Source organism: Mytilus edulis, chromosome 7 (genome assembly GCF_963676685.1).
Source record: "Mytilus edulis chromosome 7, xbMytEdul2.2, whole genome shotgun sequence".
Taxonomy (NCBI): domain Eukaryota; kingdom Metazoa; phylum Mollusca; class Bivalvia; order Mytilida; family Mytilidae; genus Mytilus; species Mytilus edulis.
The window spans coordinates 61,149,787-61,165,299 of NC_092350.1; the positions used below are offsets into that span (position 1 = coordinate 61,149,787).

At 31.6% G+C, this 15,513-nt stretch overlaps 2 protein-coding genes across 2 annotated transcripts; both read right to left on the minus strand.

Moving 5' to 3' along the window:
- Nucleotides 1-939: 939 nt before the first annotated feature.
- LOC139481934 (uncharacterized) lies at nt 940-12,748 on the minus strand. Its single transcript, XM_071265510.1, has 2 exons — nt 12,662-12,748; nt 940-3,028 (listed from the first exon to the last, which is right to left on the minus strand). Exon 2 carries the CDS (start codon nt 3,022-3,024, stop codon nt 1,348-1,350), a length of 1,677 nt encoding a protein of 558 aa, XP_071121611.1. The 5' UTR covers nt 3,025-3,028; nt 12,662-12,748; the 3' UTR covers nt 940-1,347.
- LOC139483287 (uncharacterized) lies at nt 8,970-9,536 on the minus strand. The gene has a single exon (XM_071267316.1). The coding sequence runs from the start codon at nt 9,534-9,536 to the stop codon at nt 8,970-8,972; it is 567 nt and encodes a 188-aa protein (XP_071123417.1).
- Nucleotides 12,749-15,513: the final 2,765 nt, after the last annotated feature.

Genomic DNA, 15,513 nt, shown 5'->3' on the forward strand with positions numbered 1-15,513 from the left:
ATGTTACTCTTAGGGACAACATTTGACATATCCTGAACCGTGTTATTGTTAAGAATAAATGGTTTTTTTTTAGGTTTAATAACATAATTGATCACCACAGAAATAGAAACGTAGATAAAACTATAGGACAAATAGTCATGTGATAACTGTATACATAGTTAAAGGCAATCAAAATAGATAGCACACTGTATATAAAGGTGATTTTTACTGTATACACAGTTAAAAGCAAGATATAAGATACTTCTGGTGACACACGATTCTAACATGAGGGTGGCAAATATAACAATATTCCAAGTAGGTGATCTCATCAGAACGATGAAAGCTTTCGAAAGTTTTTTTTTCCTGACATAGCGAACTTTGTTCATGTAATTCTGAATTCGACAAAATACGCATCTTTTAGATCATGCCAAAGCACCAAATACTACCAATCTAATTCCAGAGGTTAACCAATTTTAAAAACCAAACATTTGTGACAATCCACATTACATTGGGCAAAACAGAAAATCATTCCTACGATATGAAACAGTTGCCACATTTACTAGTACACTTGACATTTTGAGGGACAACATTTATCGTGGAATGCAACGAAACAAAACCAGAGGTGTGTAAATAAGGCAACATAGAATATCCGAAATCAACTACAAGAGACAAATTAAGATAACAAATACAATTTATGACCATATCAATGAAAATTCATGTCAACAAAGATGATGTTGATACCCTCGTAGAGAAATCTTCACCAGCAGTGGCATCGTCACAGTGGTTGTAAAAAAACCGTATCATTGATACCAATATTAAAATATTTGTAACAAATAATGCACGGTTGTACGATACTATTCAAAGCCAAAAAAAGACTTGCAATATCTATAAGAAAAGAAAATAACTATTTTAGAAGTATTTTAATCTGTTAAAAGCTAATCAATATGAATCCAAACATATATGAAGTAATGTTAACATAGAAATCAGATATTTTTGAATACTAGGACTAAATCTCCTGAGACTCTATAGTGTTCAATTGTTATGTAATTTTACGAAGTATCAGTAAACTTGGCATGAACGTACATTTGAAATTCATGTTCAAATAAAACTCTTTTTTTGTATTGTATGAAATTATATTTTCTATGAAATTTAAAGAATTTGTACAAACGTATAATGATATGATCATGAATTCATGAAATTATTTAGTCGGTTTATTACAAACCATATATACCCGAGAGTAAACACTTCTAACACTGAAATATGTTGTTTCTTAAAAAGTGTCATCTTTGGATATTCAAACATGATCAGTTTGGTGGGAATCCGGAGAAGAAAACCTATAGAAGTTAAGGGAGGAATGGTCGAGATAAATTAACCTAAAATAACTTTGTACACTGCAGCATTCCCGTCGCCTTCACTACATACTAATAATTCTTTCCTATCTTTGCTGTAGTATATTGCTCTTGGTTTAGTCCAATCGGTAGTTTCCTGCAGTAGAATCTTACTCTCCTGTCCATTTTGATTTATGATAGAAATACTGTTAGACCACAAACCCACAACAAACACGTCATGGTTGTCAGCTACCGCTATCCCCCTTGGGTAAATAATGGACTTATTTTGATACATCCATATCTTTTGACCTGCCAGACTAAAACAGTGTACAGTTTCATCGTGTTCATTTGTGTAGTATATCCTGTCCTTTGTGGTTGCAATGTTATAAACTTTTGAGCTATCTATTGCTACTAGTATATTTAGAATTTTACCTGACAGATCTAACAAAACTATTCCTATTTCAGTCATCATCACAAAAAACAGACCATCTTGGAAGGATATTCCCCGACACTCATTTGTGGTTGTTATCGTCTGCACTTTTGTGCTGCTTAGATGAATAATGTCTATTTTATTCATACCTAAATAGGTTGCAGCAAATCGATCAGGATCTATCAATGTTAAATAATACGGCTCACCAGAACAAGAAATGTCTCTGACGTACTGACCTTTCTCGTCATATTCTATCAATTGATTCCCTCTTAAAAAGTCTGCTATCAAAATATTACCATTGGGTAATAACAAGCATCCAGACACGCATGAATCATGCCCTGTTCTCCTAAGTCCTAGTTTCTGTTTCAATTGTAAATCTACCACTCGATTACTACTTCCTGTCGGTATATGTATTTGATTTTGAGCTTGATCGAGTTTTACATCTTTGAATTCTAACTCAGAATGTATCTCTTCAACCGATATTACACCAAGCCGATCGACGCAATTCATTAAGGATGTAATAGAAGAGTCTATCTCAATTTTGATTTCGAAAGTGTTGTCAATTATGCCTTTAATAGATTTAATTTCCTCGCAAAGAGTTTTGTTGATTTCACGCGTTCCAAGGAAGACTTGGACATCTGATGATATTTGTTTCATAGTATCCATTTCTTCTTTTAATTTACTCAGTTTTCCATCTGCTAGATTCAACTGATGAAGGACTTTACCGAAAGAAGATTTACAGTTGAAAGTTTTTGTCGAAAGATCTTGAATCAACTTTTGTTCCAAAACATCTAAATGTTGGTTCAATTTGTCTCTTGTTTTCTGTATAGTTTTCTTAATAAGACTTTCTTGTTTGTCAAATTCTTTATCCTTCGTTTCTTGATTTTTGATAAATTTACCAACATTTTGTAACGCTCCATTTATGGTATCTTCTAAATCTGCAAGGGCAGATGACTGTTTAGCATTCGCTGCAACTGCATCTAATGAAACAAGCTGTGAGCAACTTTTGTGCTGATCAACACAGTCAATGCAGAGAGGTTTTTCATGTAATGAACAGTATAGATCGTATCTTTTTCCATGTCCCACGCATGTTTGATTTATATAAACGTCTTTTATTTTGTGATAATCTGAAATTGATATTAGCGTATGATTTCTCGACATCTTTGTAGATCTGTGAACCTTTTCGCAGTCCTCGCAAAACCCTTCTTCACAATTAGAACACCATTTCTTTGCATTTTTAACAGAGTCCTCATATTCACATGGACCACATAGGATTGCGGTGGTCATTGTTCTGAAGAAGAAGAAAAACCAACATTTATATTACTGCCTTTATGAAACTAAATATTGGTAGATGAGGGAGAAACTATAAAATAAATATTCAAAAGATTCATTACATTAATGATGCTTATATGTCTGTCCATATTTTATATGTTATGACTTGAATGGAGAGTTATCTAATTGACACTAATGCTACATCTTCTCACATCTATATAGGAATTTAAGTCGAATGGTAATTATTTACGGTGAACACTTTTTAAGCAAATGAAGCTATGTTAGCATTGCATGAGAAAGGTTCTATTATCCTATTGATGGAACTTTTTTAGAGAAAGATTTGCGCAAATATATTGTAGTTATTTGTGTCGACTGCACAACGACATTTTATTTTCATGTCCTTTCACTATGAAAAAGAACATGCGTCTTTAAAGACATGGATCAGATCAGTTAGAATGAAAAAAACTAGGAGTAAAACTTTACTTTTCTATTTATCTATGTACATTTAGTTTATCATTCCTAACAGCAGATAACAAAATAATACAAATATCAAATGGGAAAAAGGGGCCGGGCGGGAAGAATAAAAAGCGAGTTTTGGGAATTGTTCTACTGTAAAGTAGTGTTATATAAGTTTTTTTTTAATGCATACGGATTCAAATGTACTTTGGCTTATGTATGTACATGAACTAAACGATATATAGTCAACACTACAAACCATTAAAGTCTGAAATTGCCTATATCTGTACTCGACTGTAAATGATTTTTACTCGACCAGTCTGAAATGGTCTTACTTTTACCTGACATTACTCGACCCCAGTCTGAACCATACTCGACTGTACTGAATCGTACTTGACCCTTATCTTTGCCGTTGAAAATAGTCTGAACTATTACTCGACCAGTTTGAAACAGCCTAACCCATTCTTGATCTGTACTTGACCTATTTTTCCAGTCTAAACCATACTTAACCAAATGTCTGAACAATACTCGACCAGTCTGCACCATACTAGACCAAATAACCTCTACTGTTTTAACTGTTAAAATAAATTTCCTTTTAACTGACATATATAACAACAGCCAACAGAATTTATAAATTATTTAACCTTATATTATAAATATATCTATTATTATACTAGGATACAAAAATAATATATTATATATAATTTATATCAAAAAGGGAAAAATTAAATAAATAAATAAAATTGTTTTTCTGAGTAGTGGTGAAATATAAAGTATAACCTCTGCTTGGGGCAACTCATAAATAAGATCACACCTGGTCAGAGGTATTAAATTCTAAATAACATTTATTCAAAATTGCAACATCCTGTTTAACTTAAAAAACAAGGCCTTTCAAATATACAAGATAAGTAATACACGAATTTAAGAAAATAGGGCTTTCTTTTTACCTACAGGTGAAACACACATATACTGAGGCAATTAGACCATGTTAAAGTGCTTAATGAATGCCATGTCTTTAATTTGACAAAACATACTTAAATCAATTGAAATAAATTTTTACTGTTACTTTGGAACACATTTCCTTTTTTAAAAAGGTTATCAAGCATCGATATGGAAATTATATTATCATGATTATATTAAATTCTTGGTTCAATAAAACAAAACAATTGAGGTCTCATTTTAAAAAAAATTTATTAAGTTGTTTTATATACTATTTTAAATAAATATTAATAAAAAAAAAACATTCACTGTGCATTATTAACCAAAGTCATCTGACTATACTAGGCTTAAGTTAATGGTGAAAATAGTCCAGTTAGCTTAAAATACTTCCGAAATATTCATAGAATTTGAATAATATTAAAAATATTCGTCACAATTCATTGTTAAGATTATTTGATCAGCTTGTTTTATTTGTATTTTAAGGTTGAAATATATTATTATGTCAGTGTTGATTAATATTGTGTTGAAGTTATATTATGATTGATTATTGTGAAATTTTAATTTCAATACTATATTGAATACATTTTTAATATCAAGTTGTTGTTCAAATTTCATTTTTATTAAAAAATATTTCCTAAATTGATAAAATTCAGTTGATAGATACAAAGAATAGGTCTAGGTTGGTTAAGACTTGGTCGAGTATGGTTCAGACTAGGTCGAGCATGGTTCAGACTCGTATAAAATGGTTAAGAACTGGTCAAGTACAAAGTAAAGTAAAAGTACAAGTTAAGTGTGGTTCAGACTACAGTTGAGTAGTATCAAGTAAATTTCAGACCAATTCAGACGTGTCGAGTAAAAATCAGTACAGTCTAGTACAGATATAGGCCATTTCAGACTTTTACTGGTTTGTAGTGCAATGAAGTCAAACAAACCGTCGACACAAATAAACGATACGTTTATATGCAACTTAACAGTCGATGCCGTTTACGGATTCGTATTGTGAGATATACTAGATTTGAATTATGATATGCTATAATCTGAGATGAACTGATTTTTGCATATATTGTTCTTTGTACATTGGGTTGTGTTGTTTGCCTTCAATAGTAGTTGTTCTGTACTAAATGTACTGATTTCCTTTAATTTTTGTTTGTGTGATGTCTTTCTGTTTTAACTGTGCTTGGTATGAATTACTTATACATTTTCGGATTTCAAATGTTTGGCTTTGAGCGTTCCTGATGAAGGTAAATCAAGAAAAGCGCTTCGGACGCATGAAGTTATTAAATGTCTTGTTTTCATTTTTTTAGTGAAGACATTTGAATAAGTGTTGTTGGTTTTTTTTTTTGGATACGTAAATTTAATGTTTCACTTGGTTTTGCAAAAGATTGGGCTGGAAATAACAAGAAGTTGCTTATTTATATTGAATAACATGTTGGTTCCTTTTGTATCACTAGCCTTCATTCTACCTCATTACAAACGATAATTCTTGAAAAATTCCCTTTTCCTGATATTAACAAACGAAAGACGTCAACAAATTTCCCCTCTATACAGTCCTACATCCATGCACAAGAAAGTGAAAATTTCATATCTTCTCTCAATTATAAAATGTTTAAGTAGGGCTAGAAATCTGTCATTCCACCCTGATAAGGAGACCGATAATATTACTGAAAGGGAAACTTCGCCAAAAAATCAAAAATTGATATTATGTCCATTCTGTATAAAAATTCTCAAATTTATAGATATTAAAGTTTTATTCCGCTAGATAAGAGATCACCATCGATTTTAAATTTTGAGTATCAATTCTCTGCGTTCCGCCATTTTGTCATCTTCTACGATTAAAATCACGATATGTCTATAAACCACAAAGGACCAAAACTACAGTAACCGATGTAGTCGTAATTGCGTGTCGATATCTTGTCAATCGTACGGTTGTTTTATCTGACTACTAACTTGATACGGAAAATGGTCTTAATTTTTTTAAATAATCATAATCTGTTATTTTTAAACTGTTAATATTGGAATTAGTTAAAAAGTCAAAGTTTAAATCTTGAATAAGTGTTCCGTGAAAATTGTTTTCGAAAATTTAATTCGTTCATAATTCTTTAAAGTAATAAACTTTATTCAAATAAATTTGGATCTTCCCTCATCTGATCACCAGCATGGCTAAAGGTATTACTCCCAAAGGTATTGTGAGGGTTGTGAGGTGACACGTCCAGGTATTCAAGCGATTTCCTGTAGGGCTTGCAAGTTCATGCATCGTTTCACTTCTGTAGGTATTGATCAGTGTACACGTCCGATAACTTATAACTTTCCATTTTGAACTATCAGGTGTATAATATACATCTCTGTCTTGCTTGTCCGAAAGTGATATAATATACTAGTCATTACTTAACTCATACGCTTGTTTATAAATAACATTTCTGGTGTAAAGAATATTATTTATAAAAATATAAATAATACCCCCCAAAAAAAAAAGATTTGAAGAAAGAAAAATTTATTTACATATTTTTTCCAAGGGTTAATTTGGGAAAATGTAATATATACTGGTTGTCAATAGTAAAGGACAGATTGGAACATACCAGAAATATTGATTTAAAAAAGTACGCACTTGTCGACGATTCGTTTGTACGCCTGGATAGAAAGTTACGGAACTATAGCGCAATTTAAAATATATACATGTATACATTGAACATAAGAAAGAAACATTATTGATACATTTTTTGTAAATTGGGGTAACAGTTTTGTAAATAGACTAGTCCACGTATGCTACCAGTATGTAATCAACGAATTCGATAGACTATTGTATACCAAAAGAAGAAGAAGAAGAAGAAGAGAACCAATTTGATTTAAATACAGATCGATATATAACTTGATTTAGTTCATCGAAGTTATATCTGAACATAGTAAAATCACAGATTTATATATCAATTAGATTGTTCTCGAATAAAGGAAGAAACTCGTCATCATCACAATTGTTCCGACATTCATGTAATATATATGCAACTGGACGTACACTAATAATCCCCAAGGGATGTGAATATTTTCTAGGAAAACTATTGAGTATTAAAGTTTCAAATCAATTTCGGGATTTATTTTCTTTCTTGATATTCATTGACCGCAATTTAAAGAATAAACTGCTTGTCCGCTTAAGGGGTATTCTTGCCAGTTGAACAGACTTATCATTACATTCAAAAATAGGGAAAGATGACATTAAATTCGTTGTCTTTTGTTTTTAAACATCGTTGGTCAAATAGCTAAAGATTATGAATAAATTTGGTTGACGTTTTTCATACTTGAAAAGAATATCTATTCGTAATTTTTCGATTCCATTCCAAGAAGATCCTTAAATTTCCTGTCAATTTTTTAAAATATCTTTTTTTTTTAAATAGCTGAAGTATTCATGCGTTGTGAGATTTAAAATATTTTGATAAGAACATTAATTCCTAAATAGTTAAATAAAGATCGCTTTGGATGGACTAAATTATATAATTGCACCCGGCGTACGACCATCCAATACAAGCAATGCCCCTACCGCAAAGTCAGCTAATTGACAATGTAAAACAATTCAAACGAAAAAAATTAAAAAAACAGCCTAATTTATTTAAGAGAAAATGAACGAAAAACAAATAGGTAACTGACACATTAACAAACGACAACCACTGAATTACTGACCACTGACTTGGAACAGGCACATACATAGATAATGTGGCGTGTTAAACACGTTAGTGGGATCCCAACCCTCCCATAACCTTGGACAGTGGTGTCACAGTACAACATATGAACGAACTATACAAATCAGTTGAAAAAGCCTTAACTCATCAGATGGATATAAATCCTCAACACCAGCTTCCGTATGGGACTTCCCCTTTCAGTGACCTGCAAATTTAACAGATGATACATTTTCTAAGATTTATATGTCCAACAACGACCCACTGCTCTACCTGTGTAACTAACAGCCTAAGATAGCAATTCTTTTGTTAGGTCAATTCTCTTTCGTACATACCAGAAAACATGGAAAATAAGTTCTTTAAATTTTGACTCTGGAATTAATACCATTTTTTTCGTGCGAGAAACTTTATTTCTGGCGATGAGCAGACATTGGCGGAAAACAATAAAAAGATAGGTTTAATATTTGTTCATTCATTTAACATGTATAATATGAATATCATTTAGTACACTTCGGTCTATACAAATGCAGAATATACCATGATGGTTTAATTTCGTCAAAAGATATAAGAGATCTGACAAATAGATTATCACTTCGATATTGCAAGACACCCATTTATAACTTTGTACTTTTGCATACCAAACTTTCGCAAAAAGATAAGTCATTTGATTAAATAAGAAGTTGTGGTTTGTTTTCTTGGGAGACACGTACCCAAATGAAGTGGACTTAAGCATCTATTCAAGTCACGGTATGGCCTTCAACAGTGAACAATAGTAAAAGTATATTGTATAATTCAATTAATACGTAAACATGAAAGAATTAAAGCAGACATATATATTTTATCTATACATATACAAAAGAATATTTTGAGCCTCAAATCTAGCATATGTCTATTTTACAACTATTCCGAGTCTGACGTGTCACTTTCACATTCTATGAAGCCTTCATAAACACCATCTTGTGACGGAAATGCTTCCCTAATAATGTAAACAACACAAGCTGGAATAGTCACTCTGTTTCTCTTGCCAAGTGGTTGCCCTTTTCTGACCCAACAAACAAACTGACGATAAGCCATTAGTCGGCTTTGTCTGTGAGTTAGTACGTCTGGAGCTCTCCCTCTATGGCGCTTGTACCTCAAAAAACTTATATAGCTGGTTTCAAGAACAACCGGGTTCAGACAAACTGTTCTAAAAAAGATATTGTCACTAATGCATTCACCCAATTCAATATTACCATCAAAGAGAGTAAATTCGTGGCAACAAAGACATTCCGTCATTAACGGCATAACTATGCATTTAGTACACGAACACCAATCTGTGTTAAACTGGCGAGGGTTGCTAAGGATATCTTGATTTCGGGAACTTTCTGCAGCTTCCATTTTATGGAGCTCCTCTTCGGTATACTCTGGCTCTAGAGCGTACCCAAATTGACCATACTCTTTAGTACTATCATTCTCCGAACAAGACATTTTTAGTTATGATTTTATGATTAATTTTTGGACCATATATACACTGTCCTTTAGAAACAAGCACGCACAAATCATAAGAGAAAAATATGTGAGTAAAAGTTAATTGAATTATCAAAGTTAATATCCTTTGGTCTCGAATGTATGTTAACTAATTAATGTGTTTTTATAGGCTAGCTCAAATCCTCATCCAAATAATATAATCTATATGTAATAATCGTTTCCTACCACACCGAGATTTAATGCCAAGCGTTAGACACATTTTAGGTACATATTAAGTAATTAAATGAACAAAAGATAACAATAATTAATCATAAATGTGCAAAGATTTAAAAAAAAAAAAGTATGTTTTCTTATTCGTTCATATTATATTCCGCTTCGGTAGAGTTATCTTCAGATAGTTTCAGATATTAATTAATACATGGGTTTCAAAAGTCTAAATGTAAGTGTTCTCGTACACTTTTTTGCCTAATAAAGTCAATCAAAATGCTTTGGTAAAGCTATTTCTAATTTCTAAGTTCCCCTTTTTTATGAGACATAAATCAAGGACAAGAGGTGTATATCATTTCATACTGACACATGAATTAATTTTCCCGTCTTTAACCGATTTTTTTGTTATTTCTTAGTAAATTAATTTATTTGAATTCAAATAAATAATAGCACCAAATATAATTAAATAATTCCACGGCGATCTATTTTCGTTTGTCACCAACTTGAATATGTATTTTAAATGTGTGTATTAGATGCTTCCTTGTTTTATAATCCACTGATCCGAATAGACAGTCACACCTGGCAAGGTGTGCCCTAGAGGCGTGGTTAAATACCGACGTGCAAATAACAATTTACCTTTCAACAAGCCATCTACGAGTATTGCCACAGAACCGTGAATACACAAATCGTATAAACCTAGTCATAGCAGAGACAGTAAAAGGTCAATAAGAGTACACCAACATATTGTCTTTACATATAATTGTACTTTAATTTGTTCACCTTATCAGTCCGAAAGTGCATTAATTAACAATAAATTTACAACTTTTTGTGTTGTCTAAAAAAACAATTCGAATATATACGTTTAACATAGAAAATGTATCTCATGAATGTGTACAATTGCACGTCTGTGCGTTTTATCTTCTTATTATTGGCTGGTTATTAGATAAAGCATAAGTCATCGGCGCGCTTATGATTACGTTAAAATATGATTAAAAACCAAGACTTTTAATGATGTTATTTTAAATCCCGGCATGCAAAAACCAGGAGAAAACGTCACGACCTACAGGAAGTTGTTAATATTTTTTTCATTAATTATTGAATTTCTCCTTTATTACTGCACATATAGCGATAAAACTTTGTAAATATTTATATTATGTCATAATGAACATATTTAAACCATAAGTAAAAAATCGCGAATTTTCCCTTTAACAAACAGATGTTTAAACACAAGATTATTAAACTTTAAAAATTTTAAGAAAATGCACGGGCAAATGTGAGGTTGACCCACCCCTTTTCCGTTTTTTTTTAATTCTTTTGTGTTTAATTTTTAGTTTGGAAATATTCTTTGATGTTGTTTGTTCTGACTTTCAAGATTTATTTGAAAACCAAATTATTTTCAAATATGGTTTTTTCAAATATTCTAATCTTGCAATATATCGAAAAAATCAAATTTTGTAAAAAAAAATCAAAATCACATATAATGAAGAAGAAAAAAGATACATTTCTTGTCAATGTATTTTATTTTTATCCCTTCTTGCAACAATTGTCACCTTAAAGTTGAGAGAGAAACCATGTGGTATCTGTGAACTAGCATAATAAAATTGATGTGACAGTTTAATTTGAAAACATGGTGTTTTCTAAGTGGTGCAGGAGATAATAGATATAGGAAGATGTGGTGTGAGTGCCAATGAGACAACTCTCCATCCAAATAACAATTTATAAAAGAAAACCATTATAGGTCAATGTACGGCCTTCAACACGGAGCCTTGGCTCATACCGAGCAACAAGCTATAAAGGTCCCCAAAATTACTAGTGTAAAACCATTCAAACGGGAAAACCAACGGTCTAGTCTATATAAAAAACAAGAAACGAGAAACACGTATAAATTACATACACAAACGACAACTACTGTACATCAGATTCCTGACTTAGGACAGGTGCAAACATTTCCTGGCCCTTAAGGGATAATGATAGCCTTTTTAGAACTTTCACCACTTTTTAACACTGCCAAAAATTCTACATAAACAGTTAACTGAAGTACTTTAATTATACTATTCAGAGATGAATTTGAATATGTATCATGACCGTTTACTTTTTTTATATATCTTTAAAAACCTACGGTTACTAGTGCTTTTAGGTCTTTAATCATGCAGTGAATACAATTCTCAAAGATTTTCAAAATTTCATTGTCACCTGTATGTAAAATTATTTCATATTTTTCTACACCCGAATCATCCCTCCGTTTGGTAAAGTATATTCAGCTGATACTGTATTTTTTGTCCAATCACAAAGTCACTTTTCAGATACATTGACTTAAGTAGGGTACACAAAAGAGCAAATACTAACATGCTACCTATACACTTCATATAGAGTGTTGATTCCCAACCATTCAAAAGTGTATATTTTATTTGCCAATCGAAGCGTCAAGAATAAATGGGATAATTACAATCACTTTAAGGAGTCTACACAAGCTATTACATAATTATTTTCAATTATGCTTTACAATTGATATGCAAGCGCGTGAAAGTTCTCGTTTTACACAACAACATGACCAATTTACATTAAAAAGGGCGATAATTGCAGTGTAGAAAAGACAGTATCTGATTGCGTCAAAACGAAAGTAGAATCAATGTTTGTGCGATTTTTATACAAACAAAACTCATTATTAACCGTTTTAAATTAGTTAGTTTATTCTGTTTAACGTCTGATTTGATAGCAGATTACGAAATATTTTTAATATTATTGCATTTGATACACGTACATAATAATACAAGTCATACAACCGGAATAGTAAAACAATGTGTAAATATTCGACAAAATATAGTGCATGAATATCTTTTCTATAATCTAACATGTAGTCGATAAATACCAGTAGATATACTGCATATTAATAGTCAAAAGCAATACCATAAACTAACCTTATTGCCGATAATATGTGTATTTGGGATTTTACTAATGTATTTCCGTCCACTTTTTACCTTTCACACAGGCAATGCAGGTTATCACGTGTTGATGACCTGTATATCGCGGTAAAATTTAAACACCAAATCACTTCCATAAACTTATAGAATTTCATAAACTGATTTGACACAAATGAATATATAAACCCAAACCGGAACTTTAGTCTTTGTAAAATTCTGCAGACACAAGGCTTTGATATCTATTCGATATTGACTTAAATAAATATGTATGTGATTAGATTTTTCTGACATTTTGTTGTGTCAGCATTATTTCATTACTGTATACCATTTGATTCAAAATGATTAAGTGTTAAATTGATTAAACATCTGACATATATCATACGGTTACTTTGACATTTTTGAATTGTAAAATCTGATTATTTACTGGCAAGACACATTCAACAAACATGACAAAAGAAATGATACATAAAAGCGTGTTTTAAAAAATATCAATATAAATATGTTAATTTTATTTTTCAATGGGAAAATCTAAATATATATCTCTGTGAGATCTTAGATTTTAATAGATTGTCTTGGTGTTTAACGCTACATTCAGCATCTTTGGCTATACAAAAGAAGATGTGATATAATTGCCAATGAGACAACTCTCCACAAGAGACCAAAATGACACAAAAATTAACAACTATAAGTCATTGTACGGCCTTCACCAACGAGCCAAGCCCTTACCTCATAGTCAGCTATAAAAGGCCCCGAAATGACAAATGTAAAACAATTCAAACGAGAAATATATAACGGCCTAATTTATGTACATAAAATGAACAAAAAACAAATATATAACACATCAACAAACAACAACCACTGAATTACAATCTCTTGACCAACCCTCCCCCTAACCTGGGACAGTGGTGTAACATTACAACATAAGAACGAACTATAAAAATCAGTTGAAAAAGACTATATCATTATATCATTGCGACCTCATTTAATTGCAGAAAAAGCCGGATTACCAGGACACAACCACCAACATTTTGCTTTGAAACTGACAATACTTGTAATTTAAGATAACTGTGACTGTAAAAACTGATTTTGTATTGGATGCTATCATTAAACTTTGTAATTGTTGAAATGGTAACTTGAATTAAATAAATGGTACTAATGTTTTTGCATCATATGCGCTTTCGACAATTAATGTCTATTCAGTGATACTCGTAACCAAACTATTTGAAAATTCATAGCCTAATACAAACTTCGAAAAGCCTCCAAACCAAAAAGGATCAATTGTATAGCCAATACGGACCACTTATCGGAGCTGAAAATGACATCATTTTGTTTTATTTATTAATTTTTATGTTGTGGTGTTATCAAACTGTTCCATATTATAGGAGGTTTGGCGTGTATGTTTTAACCAAACACTTTATATATGTGCATGTCCCAAATAAGGAGCATGTAATTCACGGGTTGTCGTTTGCTTTTTTTTGTCATTTTGTTTTCCCTTAATGTTTTTCTTTTTAATAAATCAAGTCGTTTGTTTTCTTTCAAATTTGTCATTTCTGTGCCTTTTATATGCAGTATGGGGTTTGCTCATTGATAAAGACAGTACATTTACCTATAGCTATAGTTGCTAACCTTCTACGTCATTTGATCTTTCATGGATAGTTGTTTCCGTGACAATCTTCTTACGTCAACACTGTTTAACATGCATATAGAGATCAATATGGTAAATCTTAACTCAACTCTTCATTAGGTTCACTCATTACCATACATTTGATCCAGTATTCGTAACGGTTTTATCCATTTCTAACACCCGTTCTATCACCCGTTCTTGTTCTATCATAATGTTGTTATTGTTTTGTGGACTTAAAAAAAAAATACTAATAATGCAACGTTCGTAAATAATGCAAACTAGTTTGCTTATACTAAAATATCGCAAATCGACCTAGAAGATACAAATTAAGGAAACAAATAAGAATTATGAACATATCAACGATAATTCATGTCAGCACAGAAGCGATGATGACTGGCTGTTGAAAAAACTTAAATGGAAACCTTCACCAGCAGTGGCATCGACACAGTGGTTGTAAGTAAACTCATCATATATACCAGGAATGAAATGTTTGTAACAATTTATGTACGGTAATACGATCGTGTTCAAAACCAAACCTAGATTGGAATATATATATAAGAAAAGAAAATAACAATTCAAGATAAAAAGTAAAATAACAATTAAAAACCAATTCTTCAGAGAACAATTGAAGGTCTTTCCACCTCGATAAGATGAAAGAAAAAAAAATGATGTTAGAAAATGTCACTCCGTGTTGATGTAATGTGGTAAATTAAACTGATATGAAAAAAATAAGATTTATAGGTTTATGCAGAAGACTTAATTGTTTTATAATGAACAAGAAAGAATGTTTAGCAAATTTTTAGCAAAGGTCAAATTGACCTTTGACCTTGACCTCAATTTTGAGGTCAAAGGTCAGTGATCTCAAATCAAAAGATCCCAGGTCAATCACTTGTATGGTTGTGGAGAAATACTGATTTCAAATACATAAGGGGAGAAAACTCCTATAAGAGTTAACCAAAACTCCTTGACTTACGATAACAAGCAAAATTCAAAATTTATAACATGACCATGACCTTTGACCTTGACCTCAATTTCCTTCAAATGGACCAAGGACTTCATATCAATAGACTGTAGGCCTCTACGACTTATAACGTATAAATTTATCCAACAAATCGCCTATCTTAAATTTTCAAAGGGAAATAACTCCCATAAGATGTCTTCCGATCACTCCAGTCAAGTAAAACCAAATCATTCGTAAGAGTAGACGAACAAATTGGTGAAAACA